The following is a 21,857-nucleotide window of genomic DNA, read 5'->3' on the forward strand; positions in this document are numbered from 1 at the left end:
GCTCTGACCTAGATCATAGAATTTATGGCTGATGATGGCTGCAATGACAGGTGAAACATGTACCATTATATGCTTAAACCTTAATATAATGATTGTATCATAGTCGTAAAAAATTCAAAGTATTGAATAGGTGGTTCTCAATAAATTAATGGTAAAAATGTTAATATTTCCATAGCTTCCCGTGTAATCCTGGACCTGTAGTCTTTCGTGTGGGTAAGAGCTTGAACGTCTTGGAGTACGACATCATGACCTGATGATAGGGTGTGCTCGGCTATTGCTGACTTGTGGCTGGTTGAGACGGATATTTCTTTGGTGTTCCTTGGTGCGAGTCCCAACGGACTGGTATTTCTGGCCAACGTATACCGTGGAGCTTAATGTTGTCGTCCGCTCCCGTGCCGGCATACAGTGGGCCACCTGGTGATGAAGTAGCGTACTGCTGGAGCTCCAACAGTAAAACAGTCTTAAATTCAATCCCTCATTACTGTAGAAGACTTCCTCGGGAACAGTCAAGATTTTCTTCTAAAGATGCGGAGCAAAATTCTCTGCAAAACGTAAAGAGTTTCATCTCGTTTTCTTGACACGGCATAAACCCAAAAGCCCATATTATGTCTACAAGTACGGGTCGTGAAAGCATCAATGTTAACATTTATCCTCCTTGTGTGGCCGAGCTAGAGACAAAAGAATGACTCTTGTTGCTATTTGTTTACACTATGGCTTCCTTATCACGCAGTGTTTCGTATTCTTTGCTAAATGACGATATTGAAAGAGAATTGTACCATGACAGTAATTTTGTATTAAAAGTGAGAATTCAAGTAAACCTAGCGATGATAAAAATATCAGTTGTCATAAAGACGACAGTGGTATTCTTGATATTGTTTTACCAGCAACAAGTGGTGCTGATGGGAATTCGTGCTGCTGTAAATTGCCCAAATTTGTAGTTTCTCTTCCTATTCCCGATAAACTGCAATTTACCGGGTAAGGAGGTTAGAAAATATATATTCCTGACAGTTTTACAAAACTTTCTTTGAATTAATTTTTTCAAATGACTTTTGTAGTTTTTAAGAAAATTAATTTTCAGTCTATGTCTGTATTTCTTATTATGTGTATGAGTTTTTAGAACACTCTGAGGAAAGCTAGGTAGTCTAAGACAATGAGAGTTAACGTAATGTGGTCTGCACACTGGGGTCTAATGGACCCCACTTAAAAAATAATTTGGATGAAAGTTGCTTCCCAAAAAAAAAAATTTCATTCTTAACTTTCATGTTTGTTCATGCATAAATTCATATACAGCTATCATAACTCGAACAAAAATTTACCCTGTTTGTAAGTAGTGGTATTTGTCAACGAGGTTGTTTGTATTTCATTTATTTTCCGATGTTGGATTGTCATTGTGTATTGTTCTAGGCTGCTTCTGTAATGCCTCCTTTTGTTTCTTGTTATGAGTCACAAATTGACAAAAGATGAGCATTTTTTGGGCTACAGTGTTAGTGGAAACACAATAAAGACACACTGTGGGTTATGCCAAAACTTGAAAACAACCTTGGTTCTGGTGATTGTGGTGGTGATTACTGTTTTAAGAGAGAGTGCAACTAGGCAATCATTTCCTCTTAACATTAATCATAGGAGAAAATCGGATCCTTCAAATAATGAAGGTATCTGCAGAAGATAGGGAAATAATGATGTAAATAATTTTACTAGGATTTACTAGGATTTGAATCAAAGAGAAAAGAAGTAAAGAAATGAGTGATTTTAGGGTGTTTTTCTGAAACTACATTTAGGCCGGAAGTTATTTTCAAAGAAACTCTTATTTGATAGAGCTATCCAAGACTCAGAATTTGAAAGCTTTCGCCCTTGAACTTTTGACACAATTCAGGAAATTGCTTAATTTTACATTCGTAGTATGGGGACCCCTACTTTGTCTGCTAAGAGATGTTTTCAACATTAAAAAACTTGTTTGTTCCTTTTGAACACACTCTACTATGTGTGTATCTTGCATCATCTTAGTGAAGTTATTCAACCCCTTCCTTCCTGTTTTTTTTTTTTCCTTTCTTTTCTTTTTCAGCTTGACTATTTTGGCTTAAGGCCTGAATGTCTTCAATATTTTACACAAGTAGTTAAATTTAAAGATAATGCAACTCTTGTGATTAGTTGTAGTTCTTTTAAGCATGAGATCATCCAGTGTTATGGTACACTCTTGTGCATTAGAATGTGCTAAGTATAGATTTTATGTTTTTTATTTAAAATTAACAATTTTGGTGTGTAATATACAAGCCCTAAGATTTGCTGTTGATTTTTTCCCATTTTGTGGATTGTCAGGTGTATTTTTCAATCCTTTTCCTATGTAACATTGGTAAAATGTGGTACATTTAACTGTCGTTAAAATTAGTAAGTGGGTTTTAAAGGAATTGTTTTGTGTAAAGAATATATAATTTTGTGTATTATATGCCAAATGATCTTTCCACAATATATGTACCAAAACTTTCAATATTTTCACAATTTATTCACCCTACATGATTGTAACATTAGCACTGAAAGAGACGTAAAATAACCAACAGAAATATTACATCCCTATAATGTAATATAATACTGTATAAGAGGTATCTCTTATAAACCCAGACCAAACACACTGTGTTCGTAGTCTGAGCTATGGCAACTGCAGTACGGGAGGTGCGCACAGCAGCCTGCACATGTTCAAACTAACAAGCATGAGTCGCCAGTCTGAATCTCGGCTGTTAACGTGGTGAGACAGTTATCACTGCAACACCATATTTTCGTATGTAAAAGTTCTGGTTTTGTCTTAATGGTCATGTGAAGAGTCATAAGTCTCGCTAATGGTGTGCAGAAAATCCTAGTGGTGTTTATGAAGTCCCTCATGATGGGAAGATTCGTGTTTGGTGTGCTTTTAGTGCAAGACAAATAGTTGGGCCTATTTTTTTCGAGGCAACAGTAAATGCAGAGAGGCACCAACATGACATTTTGACGTCATTCTTTCATCAAATGATGCAGATGTTGATTCCCATAGGGAACCTAAAATATTTGTCCTGAATGAGTAAATTTATAATACCAATATAATGGTCCGTTATTGGGGCCAGGCAGGCATCTATTTTTGGAAATGAGACATAGCTCTCATAGTGCATTGGCACTGCTGGTGGCTTCAAATAGCCTATGCAGTGGCCTCCACGGTATGCACTAGCCTTGCGTCTTGGGTGGTGTGCTAAGTCCCAACTGATGAGCCTAACTTAGCACACGAGGGCGAAACGCAGGCAACCAAGAATGAGTTAGCTGGAAAATTTATAATGTCCAATAACGGACCATTATATTGGTATTATTCTTTCATCAGTTAAGTGAAGAAGAAAAATTGTGTGGGTGGTTTCAACAAGATTCAGCCCCGGCTCATACAGCAGAAGATTCCATTCTTACAATCTCGAAAGTGTTTGCAGACAGAGTGATCATTGCTGCTCTTATTTCCCCCCTCATTTTCCAGATCTAACAGGTTTAGTTCTCGGGTAAACTGAAAGAAAAAAATGTATCAAACAAATCCTCACACATTGGAGGAACCGAAAGGAAACATTACAGTTGCAGAACTCGCTCGCGTCAGCCAGAATGCGGTTACCAGATACAATGTCTGTATAATCCAGGAAGGATGACACTTCCAGCATCTTTTATAAGGTATGTTTTTATGCAAGATTGTATTCACGCTTAAAGCAGGGCGTCCGCGCCACTTAAGTTCGGCTGAAGCAGCTGCCATAGCACAGGGTATAAAACACCGTGCATTCGGTCTGAGTTTATTTGAGAGACCCTGTGTGTGTTGTTTCTAACATGAATAAATAATTTGCTATTTTGAGAGATTGTGAAGACACTCATTAGGAGATCTGTGTTCATCATCGTCATGAATTCCTTCCAGCGAGCCGGCTAGGATGTTTAAGAACGATGTGGCTCCATTTATTACGATCCTGGTATGCTTCTTTTCTCTCTAGGGCATCCCATGTTTCTCCTTTCTTCTCTAGGTCTTCTCTTATCTGTTCTAATCACTTTTTTCTAGGGTGTTCAATTGGTCTGTGTTATTAGATGAATATAATATGTAACAGTCTAATTTTACTTCTTCTCCCAACAGGTGCCAGTAGTGCATTCTACCTACATTGTGTTCTGGCGTTGCTGTTTTCCCCTTACATTCCCTTTGCAATTGTTTACTACGTGGACAACGTGTACCAGCAGCTTTGTCCATTCAGCACAACGTGCAGACAGCTAACCGTCGGCCATTTCTTGACTGACGAGATCATCGTCATGTTCGTGTCGATCATTCTCCACGTTCCATTATTTTCCGTATTGCTCCTGATGCTGGACATTAAGAGTAATGGTGGAAGTATTAGGGACACATATAAAAGTTTCCTGGTAAGTTGTGCAGTTCTCATTCTTAAGTTTAATGAATTTTGTATCAAATGCTCTCCTGAAAACCAACCTATACTAATCTGCATAAACATTACAAGAATTTGAGAGTGTAATACCATTCACCAGATTTTATGCTCTTAAAAAAGAAAAGCACTAAAACGTAAGAAAACTTGTACTATAAATAGAACAATATGCATTTAACCCCTATGCACCCGTAAGAGGACTGGTACGTGCTCGAGCGGCTGGGCCAGGGCTCCACAAGCGGACTGGTATGCCGGGATGAGAGGTCGCATATTGGAGACATTTGTGACATCTGTTGGCTTTTTCCGGAAACATTTCTAATTGAAATCAGTTCTTGGTGTCTTAAAGTGTCAGCAGAGTGCTCTGGTATGCTTCTTTGGCAAAGAGAATTCATTAAAATATCGATCGAGAAATCTGTATTCTGTTGTTGACAAGATGGCTGAGAAGGAAGTTGCTTGCTCGCGCAAAATGCTCAGTAATAGCGAAATTCAAAGCATATTTAATGTTTTAGGCTCTGATTTCAGCATTGTTAGTGAGGAAGAAGTTGTTAGTGATCCTGTGCATGAACGAACACGAACTATATCACCAGAGATCCTTCGCGTAGTAATATAGTACGACATGGAATGCCGAATGAACTTTCTCCCGCCCCTCAAGATTCGATTGCGACTGCCGGATTTGAACCTACGATCTTGGTACCTGGATGTGAACACTTTACCACTGATCCTCAGACTGAATCTTAATAATAATAATAATAATAATAATAATAATAATAATAATACACCGAGGGTGACATACGGCTGTAAGCTCATATTTGGGATATACTGTAGGTTTGAATCTCATAATTCGCTTACTCGAGATTTGTTTCCCATTAGTTCCTTATTTCCAAATCAGACAAATGTTAGGCTCATGTCGTATTGGTTTCCTATTATTTCCTTATTTCAAAATCAGGCAAATGTTAGGCTCCTGTTGTATAATTAAGGCCATAACACACACTAAAAAACTTTCGAGGTGAGTTAATGAAGAATTTAAGATTTCAGAGGGATTTTTTTCTGTGTTATATTTCTGTATTGTTCTGTTCTTTGTGTCATGAGCAATAGTGTGAAATTTTTCTATAATATAAAACAGATCCCGTGATAATACCCGCAGTCGATCATCCACTATACTGTTTTAACCGAAAGCTTGCAACACCCAGGTTGCATACTAAGAAGTTGGTGGATTCCTAGCAATGTCAGAGCGAAGGGCGGGTGGGTGCATATGGGTTAAGAAAGATATTTACTTCATATTCACTTGTTTACTGTGTGCAGAATGAATTTTCACAGTACACCAGTACGAGTTTTTCAAGTTTTTTCTAGGATCAAACTTCATCTGTTGTCTGTTAAAACAAGTATGTAGGCTGATAATGATCTTAAAGCATCAACTGATGTAATAGAACAATATTTGTACATTAGCACAGAAAATTTGGAACTCTCATCTGCTACCTGCCAAAAATTTACTATATAAGTTGTAAAACTAGTATAGTGGTTCCACCTAGTCAATACATATAAGTTTATTTACAATTCAGAGTTGTAAAAACATCATATTAGAACAAGATTTACAACAAGGTTTATTGACCTTACACGTATACTTGTTGATTGACTCAATCTTTCCTAATCTTGATTTGAAGCAAGCACCTTATTCAACTTCTCTTGAACCTTTTTACCAGTTTCACCTGGGACAGTACTTAACGAAGAAGTTGTTTTCTTAACTAGTTTGAGTGACTCTTGAAGGATGCACCTTAAGTATTCAAACGCTTAATATTTTGGCGATTGTCAAAATACTGTATAATCCCGAATACTACCCACACTTTTATTTTCCTCAAAAAAGCTCCTAAAAATTGGGTGGGGGTCTCAAGCCTTTCATTTCGCGGTGCAATACTTCACGCGTCTTATGGAATGTTACATTTTTTAGTGTATTTTAGTTTTAAGGGTTGACACTAGATTCAACCACGTCTTCTGACAGCATTTGTATGAAAATAACAAGTGGATATGTGTGTACCATACTGTTCTCTCTTATGTATTTCATGTGATAATGGAGATTTGTTCTGTGTAGTTGGATGTAGTTTATAAGCTCAGTATAATTATTTCTTGAGTATGGAACAACCTGAAATCAAACATCAGCACACTTGTAGTTGCCGACACCCGAGTTTCTCAGCGTGCGCTCTCCCAACCCTAAACACACTTTCACTTTTCTTTTACCGTAAGTGCTCAATGGCAGTCAGTCTACAGTCTCATATCCTGAGTGCCACATGTAAACATGAATTCAACAAGGCATTTATGGTCTTTCACTGTAAGTGAAAAACTGAGAGTTATAAAGGAAGCTGAAATTGTTGGAAATCGTGCTGCCGGTAGGAAATACAATAAAATTAAATCTTGTACTTATAAGCCGTAAATTTAATTTTTGTTCTATATTGAAGTGCAATTATAAGAAATAAATTCGAGATTGGAAAAAGAAGAAAGATATTCTTTTAAACATTAGTGGTGATCGTAGAGCTTTCTGAAGGCAGAGTGCACAGTTTCCTGAAATTGAAAGGATTCTGTACAAATACTTACAAGAAAGGTGGGAATTGGGATACACCGTTTCTGCCGAAATGTGCCAGTTAAAACCATTAAAAATTGCATAAGAACTTTCTATGACATAGTTTAAAGCAAGCCGAGAATGGATCAGAAATTTTTTTAAGAGGAATGAACTGAGCATTAGAAGGCGTAGCACAATTTCACAGCATGTTCCTACTGCCTGTGAAGAAAAACTGTTTCCCTTCCAGCGCCATATAATTCAGTTGCGAAAGAAAAAAAAATCGTATCTGCTTTCCCAAATTGGAAATGCAGATCAGACGCCCATCTATTTTGAAATGCCATTGAACAGTACTGTGAGTGTTAAGGGGTCAAAAAGTGTTACCATCAGAATGGGTGGTAATGAAAAACAGAGGTGTACAGTAATGTTATGTATATTTGCTGATGCAACTAAACTTCCACCGTATGTTGTCTTGAAGAGAAAGACGCTCCGAAAGAAAATCTACCTGCTGGTGTTTTTGTTAGAACTCGGGACTCCGGTTGGATGGACAGTCTACTAATGGAAGACTGGATGAAATGTGTTTGGGAATATTGCCCTGGTGCATTGCTTGGATGGAAAAGCTTGCTTGTTATGGACAGCTATCGTGGTCACACAACAGAAGCTGTGAATAAGCAAACGAAGGATGCAAATTCGATCTAGCAATCATTCCAGGCAGATTGAAGTCTATGTAACAGCTGTTGGATGTCTGTGTAAATCATCCGTTCAGAGCAGCCTTGAAACAGCTGTATACTGAGTGGGTAGCGGCTGACAACTGGTCGTATTACGCGCCCGGTAGTTCAACTACTTTGTTCGTGGGTAAAGGCAGCATGGGATCCTATCTCTGGTGACCTCCCCTGGAAAAGTTTCCAGAAGTGAAGTATTTCTGATGCTATGGATGGCAGCGAAGACAACGACATGTGGGAAATTGGTGGTGGTCAAAGTGATAGTGAAAGCTCCAAAGTTGATACTTCTGATGAAGAATGAAGTGTTGACTATCATTCTGTGATTGATAAATTTTTCTGTGTGTGTTTTAAATAATTTATTGTATTATTTCAAGGACACTTAAAAACTGTCAAAACTATTTTAAATTTATGAAACATACATAGTGAAATGACATTCTTGTTCTGTAGCAAATATTGTAAATAAGTTTCAGTGAAAACTTTTAAAAAGATTTTGTCCTTTAAAATATAGGGTGCGGGTCTTATTCAGGGACGGGTGGTACTTGGGATTATGCGGTAATTTGTATTGAATAGGTGGACTTAATACATGTAAAATCTTTTAAAGAATTTTATCCTAAACTTTATTTGAGATGTTAATAATAGATGTTCATTGAACATTTCAGCATCAGGAAGTTGTTGAAGATGTTATAGAGGAGAACACTGATGTGGACGAGCACGAGGATGACGATGTCAAGGCAGAAAGAGAAAAGGTCAATAACTTGCTGTCCACAAGTCCTGCCAATCCACCTGTAGTGGTAGTACAGGTAAGGATGAACTCATTGTACTTTGACAGTTTTAACCATTGCTTGACATAAAATATTTCACTCTAGTGATATACAGGGAGTATATTTCACTCATCCTGGGGAAAAAACAAGGTGTCAGTTTTTCTCCTTTTTTTTTAATTTTTGCAATAATGTACTAAGTTCAATGCTCTCCATCCTTTGACATTAACATGGTAAGTCATTTCTTCATAATATTGAAGGTATAGCCAAATTTCACTTCAGATAAGAACACAAAACTGTCCCCAGTAAGACCAGATAAGTTGTGTTATCTTGTTTGTAGTCAGGCTGTTGTCAGTAAGATTGGCTTCAACCAGATAAGTCAGATTGTCTTGTGTGTATTGTTTTCTTCTGTTGTTCTTGTGGATGTGAACATCATTATTTTTTAAATACAATTGTACAATAAATGTCAATAGTGATATGAGACTGACAAGGTCGTACCATTTGAGACAGCCTTTCAATGAATGATGCACACTTATTATTCCTTTTATTGACGATCTCACTATGCTGCGTAACACAATGTTCCACTTTTTAAAAGGATTAACAAGTTTTATGTCAATCAAATGAGCTTTTAGACAAGAGGATTTTTCTACCTCAACATGTTTTTAATATGTCAATCATGATCTTTGTATTTTAATTCCACACACTTCATCATTGTTTTTATTTGTTTGCATAAATGTAATATTTGAGCTTCTACTGAGAATGGCCTTTAGATAGGCTGAAATATGTACAGATATATCGTCCCATCTAATATAGATAGTTGTATTGAAAAGGAGAATTATATAATTTGTTGCCATCCATTCGAATTGCTGTTATTCTTGATCCAACCATCCGGTTCAAAAGAGTCTTATCCCAGGCCAAGGAAGTTGACCAGGAAAAGAAGAGCATTTATGAGCCATGCATCTGAGTGAGAGACAAAACATTTGCCCAGAAAACCAGTCCGGTGGGTCTGCTATTAGTAAGCAGAGGCAGTGTACTAAGCATACATGGTAAATATTGAGAAAGCTTGGGATTCAGCGCATGAATTTGGAAAAAATTATAGTGGACATTTTGAAAGATTCGGTGTCAATCTTAAATCATCACTTATATTACTCCTATAGTTCAGTTATTATGAGTTTCGACTTGACATGTGAGCGCCGCCTTTTGGTGGAGGCCAAATGAATTAATAAACAGCCAATCATAGGCAGCCGATTGCTCCGATAGAGCGCTTTAGACCATAGTTCCGGTTACTAGTGTTGTTGATCTGTTGTTTACTGTAACCACATGTTATTAGCTGTTGAGCCACACCCACCCCATCTATCACTACATAAATCAATGATCCAAACAATACCTTAGTGAAATATTCATGGGGAACAATATTTGAGGCCCGGCTCGTGCCAACTGGGCAAGGCGCAGACATAACCTTGAGCTGAACCCCCCCCCCCCTTTGTAATCAGGTAACAAGGGCAAGACTACATCTATTTGAAATAAAAGAAGAAATGGTTTAAACCAGGGGATTTATTAAATAAATATGAGAGAAAAAATTTAAACCAAGAGAAGAAAATCACACAAAATAAATAAGGAAATTAATCGTAATACTCATGGACATACCTTGTTCTTTTTCACATAGTTGAAACATGGCGTGAACTCAAAAAAATATTGATACGTAATTTAAAATTCTCACTGCCCCTCTACACATCGCTATTACAATACCAGCAGCTTCCTTTCATCATAAACTATTCAACCAGGTCGCCCGTTTTACCAGGATTCACATATCCAAGGCACTGCACCACATATTACATCAGGCAACTAACAATGTGAAATGTTAGCACAACAATAAGCCGTGCTGGAGAACAAAAAGCAGATAAGAATAATGACAGATGAGACTGAGCACAGCCTCCATGGACCAATCAAACCCAAGACAGATCGAAGAATACAATAGGTACGCCCATGCACAAATATGAAGCCAACATGGTGGGTACTCAAGCTGAGCATCAGCCATGAATAATAAATAAAATATATAGCTCTGCGTTGAGAACAAACAAGGCGCAGAATTAGAAAGACAAATACAACAGGTCGATCGACATATCATCCTTTTCTCCACCACACATCCAAACTCACATGCATACCACATTCACGCACACACAGTGAGGGTATCGGGAAAAATAAAACACGAACGGCCGTTCAGATTTCATAGTCAAATACAAACCATAAACTATGACTCCACGGTCATTACCAGCAGGTCTCACGTACACAAATGTTTGCGTGAGGCGTGCAATTACACATAAGGTCAGAATTGAACATTACTTTATTCACATCACTGGCATGTTGCGCCTTGTACAACCTGGACTGGTATCTGCTGCGGTCAAGTCAAGGGGCACATCATGAGGATCATGCAGTATTAAAGCATGCAGTGCACCAAATCATAACCAGAGAGACCCTTTTTCAATTATCACAACAAGACCACAAACACATTCATTCAAAGCACATCGTATGACGGAGCAGAAAGATGTATGCCATCGACCGTAACATACGGGAATAACTCGTCACCAAATTTAAATATAAACCAAACTATCACATACCTGTGATTATCAATGGTAAAATCGAATAGTAGTTAGCGTGAAAGGTCCAGGCTTGAACACATTGAATGAATATTTAAAGCATAAAAGTGCCACACCAAACATAGCGGCAGCCATTGTTAGTGTCCGCCCCACATAGAACAGAATAAGAACTCCACAGAGTAAAAATTATCGCTCTAGCAAAACAAACGTCCTCACAGATAAAAACATAGCGTGTGCTGCTCCCTACTGGACGTCATTAGACTGACACATGTAAACATTGAAAGACAAAGCTGAAGGAAGCCATTTGCATAATTAAATGTCAAATCGTGGAACATGCGATACGCATGGTTCACTGTGTGTTGTATTGTGCTCAATTGTTCTTGCGTTCTTTGTTCGCTCAGTCATGCTCAACAAAGCACCAACAACGACAGCTAGAAATAATGAGTTGGTTGAGTGCTTGAAGGAGCACAATATTTTGGTTCGCAATGGCATGAACAACGGGTGGGGTGGGGTCTTATGCATCTTGTGAAACAAAACAATCCCTAGTACCCAGTTGACGTGGTGGATGAAATAACCAGGAGGCATGGACATAAAGTTGTTCGCCTTCGACCATACCATTGCCATTTTAATGCCGTACAACTGATTTGGGCACAAGTGAAGGAATATGTAGCTGTGAATAACCGACTATTCACAGTGTCTGAAGTTGAAAGACATCTTTGGGAAGCCGTAGGCCATGTAAGTGCGGAAGACTGGAGCAAGGTTGTGAGACACAATCCGAGATAAGTGAAGCTTGGGAGAGGGGAAGTATCACAGACAACCATGTTCAAGACGTTATTATCTCATTACGGTCAAGCGAGAGTGAAACCTCAACAGACAGTGACAACGCCGATAGTGACCCAGAAATGAGTGGTGTATTCCCTTTGTAGGAATTTTTCCTTCCTTATGGGAAATTGAATCGATTGTAGAGGGTGAGTAGAAATTTCATATCATTTTCTCGCGTTCTATCTGTCTGAGCATTGATCTATTTTTATCGTACAGCCTTATCCTAAATACATGTTATTTTTAATTTTATGTGAGGTATGCATGTTGCTAGAAAGAACAATTGATTCTGGACTTGTATTCGAGTACATACATTTCCATTCGTAAATCAGCTGTTTGTACTCATAACAGTTTGGCACCAATGCCCGACTTCCGGTTAACTGTCAAGTTGAAACTCATAGAAGCGAAATTATAAATCATCTAGTGTTTCCTTTCTGTACATTGCCTAAATGGTAAAAATTCAGGATTCTTTGTGATTTATTGAAAAATATATATATTTCCCATGCATTGCATCAACCAATTCTTTGATCGGTCATCCTTTCCCCAAAGGACATCATTAGTTTTATAATCATTAAGACTGATTTCTGTGACCTAAAATCTCTAAAATAATGCAGGCACTTATGCCCTAAAATATACCAAAATATGACTTAAATACTCGGAAATATGTTGCAAAAGAAATGAAATATTGTCCAGAATTTGCTTAGCAAGCAGCAAACTCTTAACATACTTTGACAACTTACTGCTTGTGAAACGTGTTACCTTCAAACTCCATTTAACCCAGATATCCCTAATTTTTTTTTCTCTTCCTTTTGAAAAGTTATATTTTTATCACTAGATACACTTACTAATTGGATAATATTTTCATAATTTGAACTATATAAGATGTCATGACAAAATGACTACATTTTTTTAAATATAAGAATATACAGTAGAACCTCGCTTAACTGAACTTGGCTTAAGCGGAACCTGGCTTAACAGAAATGCTCTGGCAAAATTGTATTTTAATATTTTGTTTTTACCCTCTTGTTCTTAGCCATCGATATGTTCTATATGTGCTGAGAGCTACTAGGCAAACCCTATTTTTATATTATGACTAATGCCGGAATGCACATGTAGCATACAACAAAACAGTTTCTTACCCTCTAGTTCGTTCCATGATGCATTTTTTCTTGAACAAGCAGGAATTATTATTATTATTAATATTATTATTACTGTAATATTCGTCATGAAGATTATGCAGACAATAGCAGTTCTGAGAATCGAGTTACATTAGATGATGGATTTAATGTATTGGAGGTAAGATTGATTTCGAATTTTTATTTAAATGCAGTATCACTCACTTTAATTTCAGTACTGTTATAAAATTACTGTATACAGTATTCAGTTCAGTGGTAACAAAAAAATGTTTCATTATTTCAGATTGCTTTGCACTTTATTGAACAAAGCAATGAACCTGTATTGTCGATTAAATGGTGGCGCGACATAGCTGCATGACAGTGCTGCCCCAAGAAAATTCAGAAGAAAATCACTGATTTCATACAAGTGACATTATGTAAACATTTTAATGTTAATATGCAGTATGCCTCTTTGCTTAACTGAGTTTATGCATTTTTATTTTGACATTTAACTTCCGAAATTGTTTACCATGTGTCATCCGTAAAAATACGTCAACCGAAGTGGTTCCGCCCCCTTTATTTTGGATAAACGGGGTTCTACTGTAGTAATTAATGCCATAAGGAATGTAAGTATGTTTCAGAAATGTCATTAAACATGGAAAGAGACAAAACAAGCCATGTGCAGGGGTACATTCATGCTCGTTATAGCTGACTTCTTGGAGCACATCCTGCAATTCAGCTGTTTCTTTCTTTGTGATCTTGTTCAGTTGAAGGTCAGCAGTGTAATGTTCTATTCCATCTTGCGCTGCACTGCTTGTACTGCTCTAGTGGCTGTCACAGTTCAAGTTGTCAGCTCCGATTACAAAGTTTACCGAGCTCTGTCGATCTGGCACTAACGTGCCTAGGGCTCAAGAAAATGTCCACGAACTGGTTGTGTGATGCTGGCACTAGAATCACTCTCGCATGGCTCCCAGGCCACATTGGGATTGGGGGAAATGAACTTGCGGATGAAGCTGTAAAAGAAGCGGTACCTTTACCACCTAGGGATATTTTTCCTCGGCTACATCAATCCATCTTGGCGTCCTGGGATTCAGAGTGGTTAGATAACCAAACTCCCAGCAAGCTGAGAGCAATTAAGAAGACAACTACCATGTAACGGTCTTCTTTCCAACCTTGATACAGAGAGGCCGTAGTTTTGTGTGCCCATTTCTCTAGCCTAAGATGGAACCTCGGTCCACAGGAGACACTCGAACTCATACTAGCCGATGACTTGAATACTGATCTTGTCATTTGCTTTATATGTGAGAGTGGCTTAATCACGGAGCTTATGTTCTATTTCAATGTGTTGCTGAACTTACTGCCTTAATACAATAATTTTGTATTTATTTTTCAGTTCATTTTAAAATTCCTCCGTTGAATAAATAAATTTATTTATTTTGTTTAAATTATTTTCTCCATTTCATTTCTTCAAAGAGGATGATTACTTTATTGTACTTCCTCTTAAAACAGAAATCACCACCACCACCACCACCACCACCACCACCACCACCACCACAACATTACCTAAAAATGTGCTATTTGATTCGGATATACTCTTACTTGGTATTTAGCGAAAATCTGTTAAAAGTATTACAACATATGGAATCTTAAAATTAAAATTTAAAGCCTAACCCAATCACATCATTTGATGACCCTACCCCGCAAAAGTTGTTAGTGGCATATGAATTCAATGACGAGCTCAGCTCGCGGCGATGCACTGCTGTATATCAATACATATAGTTCAGTTACTAACTCACAGATGCCACTTGTATGCATTCTGAGCTGAAGTTTAGACACGTGGCTTTGGTTATTTCCTGCGCTCCGCGTTCAGGTTATCACACACTTCAGTTGAAATCATGGCATCAAGCAGATGTGATGGTGTTGATGAAGACAAAATACGAAAGCTAATAGATAGTGTTTAAGAGAGTGATTATGAAGACAGTGATGTTTGTGGCGACGAAATAGACCCTGAAGGTCTTAGTTCAAGTTCGAGTGATCCATGTAATAGTGTTGCTGACACGGAAAGTGATACAAATGACGACGGAGGGCCAAGTCTTTCAAAACGAGTTCGTACCTTGGCGCAGACTAACTTGAATGACTGGAACTGGACAAATAGTGACAATATCCCTGTTGTACATACGTTTAGTGAATACAGCGCAGTTAGTGATAACTTATTGAAAAAGTTACTGTGCAGACGACTGCCGTAATGCGGGATTTAAATGTCTTTTCTCAGTGAACTGCTATGGTATTTAAATAGGATGAGAATGGGTTCATTTATAGGATTCTGAGGTTATCAAGTAGGTATTCAGAGTATTTTATTCATAGTATTATTTTATGTATAACTCGTAAGATACCCATTATTTTATAGTTTTTACTAGCTGTAGTACCCGTCGTTGATGGGATAATATAGCATATGCAAAATTATGTAATTCTCCAGCTACATTCCTCCAATATTCAGGCAGGCTGTTTTATTCAGGACGCAGCAGTAATCCCATCTATCGGAGATGAGTGGCAGCAGAAGAGACAAATCACATCACAACAGTGGTCAATGAAATGTTATTGTTGATCAGTTTTATGAGCTTTTGATATTGTATGCCTTCACATTTATTTTTATTCTGACTCTGTGATATTCAGGGCATCTGATGTAAAGGGAATCCTTCCTTCTTTCATCACTCCCTCCCGTCTTATTCTTCAAGCGAATGCTCTTTTACGATTTTTTATAATTTTTTTATAATCATCTTCACAATTTTCCTTCTAGAAACAAGCCGATGACCACGTGGTTTTACTCCTTATGACAATCGTGATAAAAACCATCAGCAACCGTATAGGACATAAATGATCAGAACTTGTATTCTCTATAACTTTTATTATGTAGTACTTTTCTGTGGGTCCAATAACATAGGTATTTAAACAATTAATTTTTTTTTTTTTTTTTTTTTTTTGCTATGGGCTTTATGTCGCACCGACACAGATAGGTCTTATGGCGACGATGCACAATTAAATTTTAGGCACCTTCTCCTAAACTACCATTTTATCCAGCGTGAATAAAATGATTTATAGCCTAGAGTGTAGTACCTTATTCCCAGAATTTACATACCAATTTTCATTACATTCATTTCACCCATTTTCTCGTGGTTCGGTTTTGATATAGACTTAGCAACAAAAATCGAAATTCATGACCATCTCTATCATAGCCGGTACAGTAAAAATGTGCAAGACACAAATGATCAGAAATTTAATTGTAGTTATTATTTATGGGTAGGACCACTAATAAATAAATATTTCAGAATTAAATTTTAGGCCCTCCCCTAAACTACCATTTCACTCAGCGTGAACGATAGATTGTAGTGCCTCATTTCCCAACTTTTCATACCGATTTTCATTAAATTCTCTTTAGCCATTTTCTCGTGATATGCATACATACAGACAGACAGAGTTGATGGATAATTTAAAAAGTTCATTTCCTGTTTACTGTGGACATGACCGATACAGAAACACCATTCTTTTAAAATTCTGAGCTTTGAATAGACAAAACTCTTATTATATATAGTAAGATGTTGTAAAATGAAATTGTAACTTGTTTTTACAGTAATTTAATTTTTATTAAGTTGTTTGCTGTACTGCGTGACTGTGAGATTATAAGAGTTGATTACTAAAAGCAATCAAAGACATTTATGTTGACAGTTGGGCTGCAGTGAAAATTGATGATAGAATGAGGTCTTGGTTCAAGGTACTTACAGGGATTAGACAAGGCTATAATCTTCTTTCACCTTTGTTGTTCATACCTTACATGGATCATCTGCTGAAAGGTATTAAGTGGCGACATTGCTTTGCGGGAATGAAAGTTGGGTGGACTCAGGATATCTTACTCATAAGTTAGAAGTGACAGATATGAAAGTAGCAAGAATGATTGCTGGTACAAATAGATGAGAACAATGCCAGGAGGGTATTTGGAATGAAGAAATAAAGGCTAAATATAGGAACAAACTTGATGGATGAAGCCGTACACACAAACTGGCTTCGGTGGTGGGGACATGGTGGAGGATAGCTTGCATAGGAGAATAATGGGCTCTCCAGTAGAGAAGTAGGAGGAGACCAAGACGACAGTGGTTAGACTCGGTTTCTAGTTATTTTGAGATAAGAGGTATAGAGCGAATCGAGGCCACAGAACTAGTTACAGATAGGATTATGGCTGCGGTTAGTAAATTCATAGAGGCTTGCAGACTGAATGCTGAGAGGCATAACAGTCTATAATGAAGATGTATGTAAGTATGCATGTATTGTATAAATGCATTTTTCGCTTTCATTCTGAATTCTGGCCAGTATGCATGTGCAATCCCCCCCGCCACACACACGTGCAAAAGGCACAAATTATTAAAGAAATATGAGTTCATATCACAGTCTCCTTATTTCCAGAATCTTCGTAAGGAGTACAAGATCTCAGGGGATAACTGCAATTCATCGTGTTGTACAAAAGATGAAGAGGCAGCCAGTTCTCCAGCTGACGTGAGAGTAGTTGTCAGAAACCTATCTATGGCAGTCGACGCTGGCGAAGTATTTGGGCTGCTGGGACACAATGGTGCTGGGAAGACAACTACCATGAAGATCCTCATAGCAGAGGAGGCTGCCACCAAAGGGCGGGTAAGTAAGGAAATATCAAGAAGTAGTGAAGAGGAACTAACATGAGAAAGGATGTGGTCGTAGTGGTTTTCTTGATGGTTATTATTATTAGATTGTTGATTTCATGGCCGATAATTGTAAGATTTTGGGCTCAGTATCATGTCTATTTTTATTTTTTTATTTGCGAAGTGACCCTGGGGGGATCGCGCTACAATTTCATTTTTTCTTCGAAGTTTCCTCTTCCTCCAGTACTCCTTCGCATGGGCGCTATGCTGTTTCTTCTGTTCATCCGTCCAGGATCTTCCCGTCTTGGCAGTTTTTTCAACTTGAAATCCTTCCAACAAAGAACTTAAAATAGTGTCCTAAGTTGTAATAGTGATGCCATTTTAGACCCATGCTAAGAACAACGAATGCCGGGTTGAGTGGCTCAGATGGTTGAAGCACTGACTTTCTGACCCTAACTTGGCAGGTTCGATCCGGGATCAGTACGGTGGTATTTGAAGGTGCTCCGATAGGTCAACCTTGTGTCAATAGATTTACTGTCCGACTCGTTGGCTGAATGGTCAGCGTACTGGCCTTCGGTTCAGAGGGTCCCGGGTTCGATTCCCGGCCGGGTCGGGGATTTTAACCCTCATTGGTTAATTCCAATGGCCCGGGGGCTGGGTGTCTGTGCTGTCCCCAACATCCCTACAATTCACACACCACACATAACACTATCCTCCACCACAATAACACGCAGTTACCTACCCATGGCAGATGCCGCCCACCCTCATCGGAGGGTCTGCCTTACAAGGGCTGCACTCGGCTAGTAATAGCCACACGAAATTATTATTAATAGATTTACTGGTACGTAAAGGAACTACTGTGGAACAGAATTCCGGCACCTTGGCGTCTCTGAAAACCGTACAAGTATTTAGTGGGACGTAAAGCAAATAACATTATTATTGTTAGGAACAATGAATGGCAGCAGTACAGCATTACTTTCTGATGGTTCTGACAATAGGTAGCCATGATACACTGAAGTTGTAGCCTGTATCACGGTTGAAATTATCTGGATGTTTACGTATGTCAACCGTCTTCCCTATGATTCTGGGGTGATATTTTATACAGGCAAGAACATTGACTCCTAGGAACATGACATTATGACCAGGTGTTAAAGCATGATCAGCAACAGCTGGTTTATCAGGTTGTTCCTTAATGCGAGAACCGGTACCTATCGTTCTCGAAGTCGGCCCAATATAAACGTTGCCACAAGTATAGAAACTTTGAAGATACCCTTTTGTTCCAATATAGGCAAACTGTCCTTAGTTGGTCTAATCTTAATTGGAGTTCCAAATACAGATCGTATATTGCACCTCTGTAAGATTTGAGCTATATGATCTGTCATGTTACATATGTAAAGTAGGTAAGTAGTTTTTTTCTCAGCAGACGTCCCATTATACCTAAGTTTCAGAAACTTAGAGATCAAAGTTTTGCTGATTGGTCTCAAAGGTGGTTCTCAAGGTGTGAATTTCCTCTTGTAGAGCAGACACTTCACAAATCTTCCTAGCCCTGGTAGTTAGAGCTATAAGGATACCATGTTTCTGGGCAGGGTGATGGTGAGGATCTGTATGGAGATAACCTATTGGTGTTGTTGGCTTATTGTAAATGCTGATCTTTAGATTCATCCTCATTCTTGGTGACAAGAACATCTAAAAATGGTATTTTGCCATCAGATTCTATTTCCATGGTGAATCAAACGGAACGATGTTGGCAATTAAGGTGATCCAGAAATGACCAAGATTTCCTCACCTTCCGTCCAAACAATGAACATATCATCCACATCCCCAGTCTTCTGTATCCTCTCTATCAATAATGCCTTGCTTGTATGACAATAGATTCTCATAGCTTTTAAATAACACACACCTTCTTGCGTCGTAACCTACTAAATTTAGACATCATTCATAAAATATTTTGCATCTTTCAGCACTACCATCGTTATAGATAAGCCTCCGTGGCTCAGGAGGCAGCTTGCTGGCCTCTCACCACTGGGTTCCGTGGTTTATATCCTGGTCACTCCATGTGAGATTTGACCTAGACAAAGCGGGACAGGTTTTTCTCCAGATACTCTGGTTTTCCCTGTCATCTTTCATTCCAGCAACACTCTCCAATATCATTTAATTTAATCTTTGTCATTAATCATTGCCCCAAAGGAGTGCGACAGGCTTCGGCAGCCAGCACAATTCCTAACCTGACTGCTAGATGGGGCTTCATTCATTCTATTCTGGAATCAGTCAAATGACTGGAAACAGACTGTGTATTTGTGGATATCTTTATTGATGAGCCCAAACGTCATGAACCACCGCTCTTCCATGTTTAATTCTTTTCAGCCCCCAACATGCCCATCAAGCCCATCTCTTTAGCTTCAATCAGGTTTTAATTTTTCCCATTTGTTTCTCCTGTGTTCCTTGTCGTCTACCACATGCATTATCCTTTTTTTATTTTTTATTATCTATAATTAATGAATGTGTTTGGACCTCCTAAAGATTTGTTTTTCTTTATATGTTGAGTGTAATTTGCTGTCTGCTGCTTGTAAATATTGCAGTTTTGATTATGAATGTTGTTTTGAGTGCCCTAAGTTCTAGATCACCAGCCTGTTTTGTAGTTTTCTTGCAAGTTGTAATTGAAGGCATTGCTTGCATATTATCATGCTTCATTCCTGCAAATTGTCATTCTTGCAGAACTGACAACAACTCTCTTGTGTTTAGGTCCAGATAGGTGGCCACTTCATTACAACGAATCTTGGGGAGGCATTCAAAGTGATGGGCTACTGTCCTCAGTTCGATGCTCAGTGGAAGGATATCACAGTCAGGGAGCACTTGGAGTGCTATAGCGCGATACGTGGAGTATCAGATCGGGATATTCCTAGGTAAGTATAGCAGGAGCTGATGAAATTCAGTATCCAGGAAGTGTAATACATATTGGTTTTAAATATCTCTCATCTCCAAAAACCATACGAGTTTGAAAATTTATATTGACACCTCTATTATAAGTAGACTTCAGAACTTTCAGATTCCTAAATGAGGCTCAAAAAAGTATCAAATTGGCACTTAGAGCTCGAAATAGGATTTTACCCACCCAAGGTGTGTTTTACCTCCTCAAATTACAATATTGTAATAATGCATGGAATTAGTATTAGCTTTATGATATAGGGTATAGTGACATATAGTAAATGTTGTATACCAGTGGTCCTCAGAGTGGGGGGCGCAGAGAATGATCAAGGTGGGTGCCGACTCTAATTGAAAAATTTATATTTCATATTCTGTAACAAATATTGCTATCCTCAGATTCTCACATCCATTAACCTGGGCAGGAAACTCTTCCACTGCCATTCAAGACTAATAAACTTGTACCTTTTCTGTCTTATTTCACAAGAACTGAATAGTAGATCCCGCCAGCACATATTCTGAGAAAAGGTGCAAGTAACATTTCCCACACAGCACCCTTACACCCACCACCCGCAGCAGTATCACCTTACCAAACATTTAACAACCACAAATGACAATAAGCCTCTTGACAATGTGACCACCACTTCTTTATAAGAATAGATTCTTCTATTTCTGCCATTGTCAACTAGATTTCAACCAGGCCTTTGCAGTCAGTTCAAAGACAGTGAGTGAACAGGTGAATTCTAGTGCATTTTTATTGGGAGTGGTTATCCCGATTTACAATAAACTGTTACAAGTATGACCATACCAATGGATAAGTGGCTTATTAATAGAGGTAAAAAGAGACCATGGAAGAGATTATCGAGTGTTTGTCCTGCTTTGAAAATATTCAGTCCTGATAAAGAAAAAGATTTGAATACAATCGAAGTACGTTGTTCTTCCGCTTCTACTTCTGCTCCCACCAGCAACACTAATTCTACACCCAAAAGCAAAGTGCGTAAATATCCAAGACGATTATCTGATATTAGGCTTTACCAGCATTCTTTTGAATAATGAGGAACGACCTCAGTGTGTTCCTTGTTTGGAGATTTTAGCTAAGAACAATTTAAAGCACGTGAAACTTATTTGCAGACAAAACATCCAGACTGTGCAAGTAAACCTGTAGAATTCTTTAAGCATCATAAGTAACAACTAAAAGGGAATGTCAGATTCCATGAAAAGCACTAACAGTTCCTAAAAAGGCGCTAAAAGCATCCTTCGAGGTATCGTTTTCAATTGCAAAATAAAATCCCCACATACC

General features: G+C 38.2%; 1 protein-coding gene across 1 annotated transcript in view; it reads left to right on the forward strand.

Moving 5' to 3' along the window:
• The window catches only part of LOC136886033 (cholesterol transporter ABCA5), a 256,631-nt gene that overhangs the window by 194,325 nt on the left and 40,449 nt on the right, over positions 1 to 21,857 (forward strand). Inside the window, exons 23-26 of the mRNA XM_067158745.2 lie at positions 4,115 to 4,392; positions 8,342 to 8,482; positions 17,427 to 17,651; positions 20,378 to 20,538. Of these exons, the coding sequence (XP_067014846.1) occupies positions 4,115 to 4,392; positions 8,342 to 8,482; positions 17,427 to 17,651; positions 20,378 to 20,538 (805 nt within the window). The remainder of the gene's footprint in view (positions 1 to 4,114; positions 4,393 to 8,341; positions 8,483 to 17,426; positions 17,652 to 20,377; positions 20,539 to 21,857) is intronic.

Source organism: Anabrus simplex, chromosome X (assembly GCF_040414725.1).
Source record: "Anabrus simplex isolate iqAnaSimp1 chromosome X, ASM4041472v1, whole genome shotgun sequence".
In the NCBI taxonomy this organism is placed as follows: Eukaryota; Metazoa; Arthropoda; class Insecta; order Orthoptera; family Tettigoniidae; genus Anabrus; species Anabrus simplex.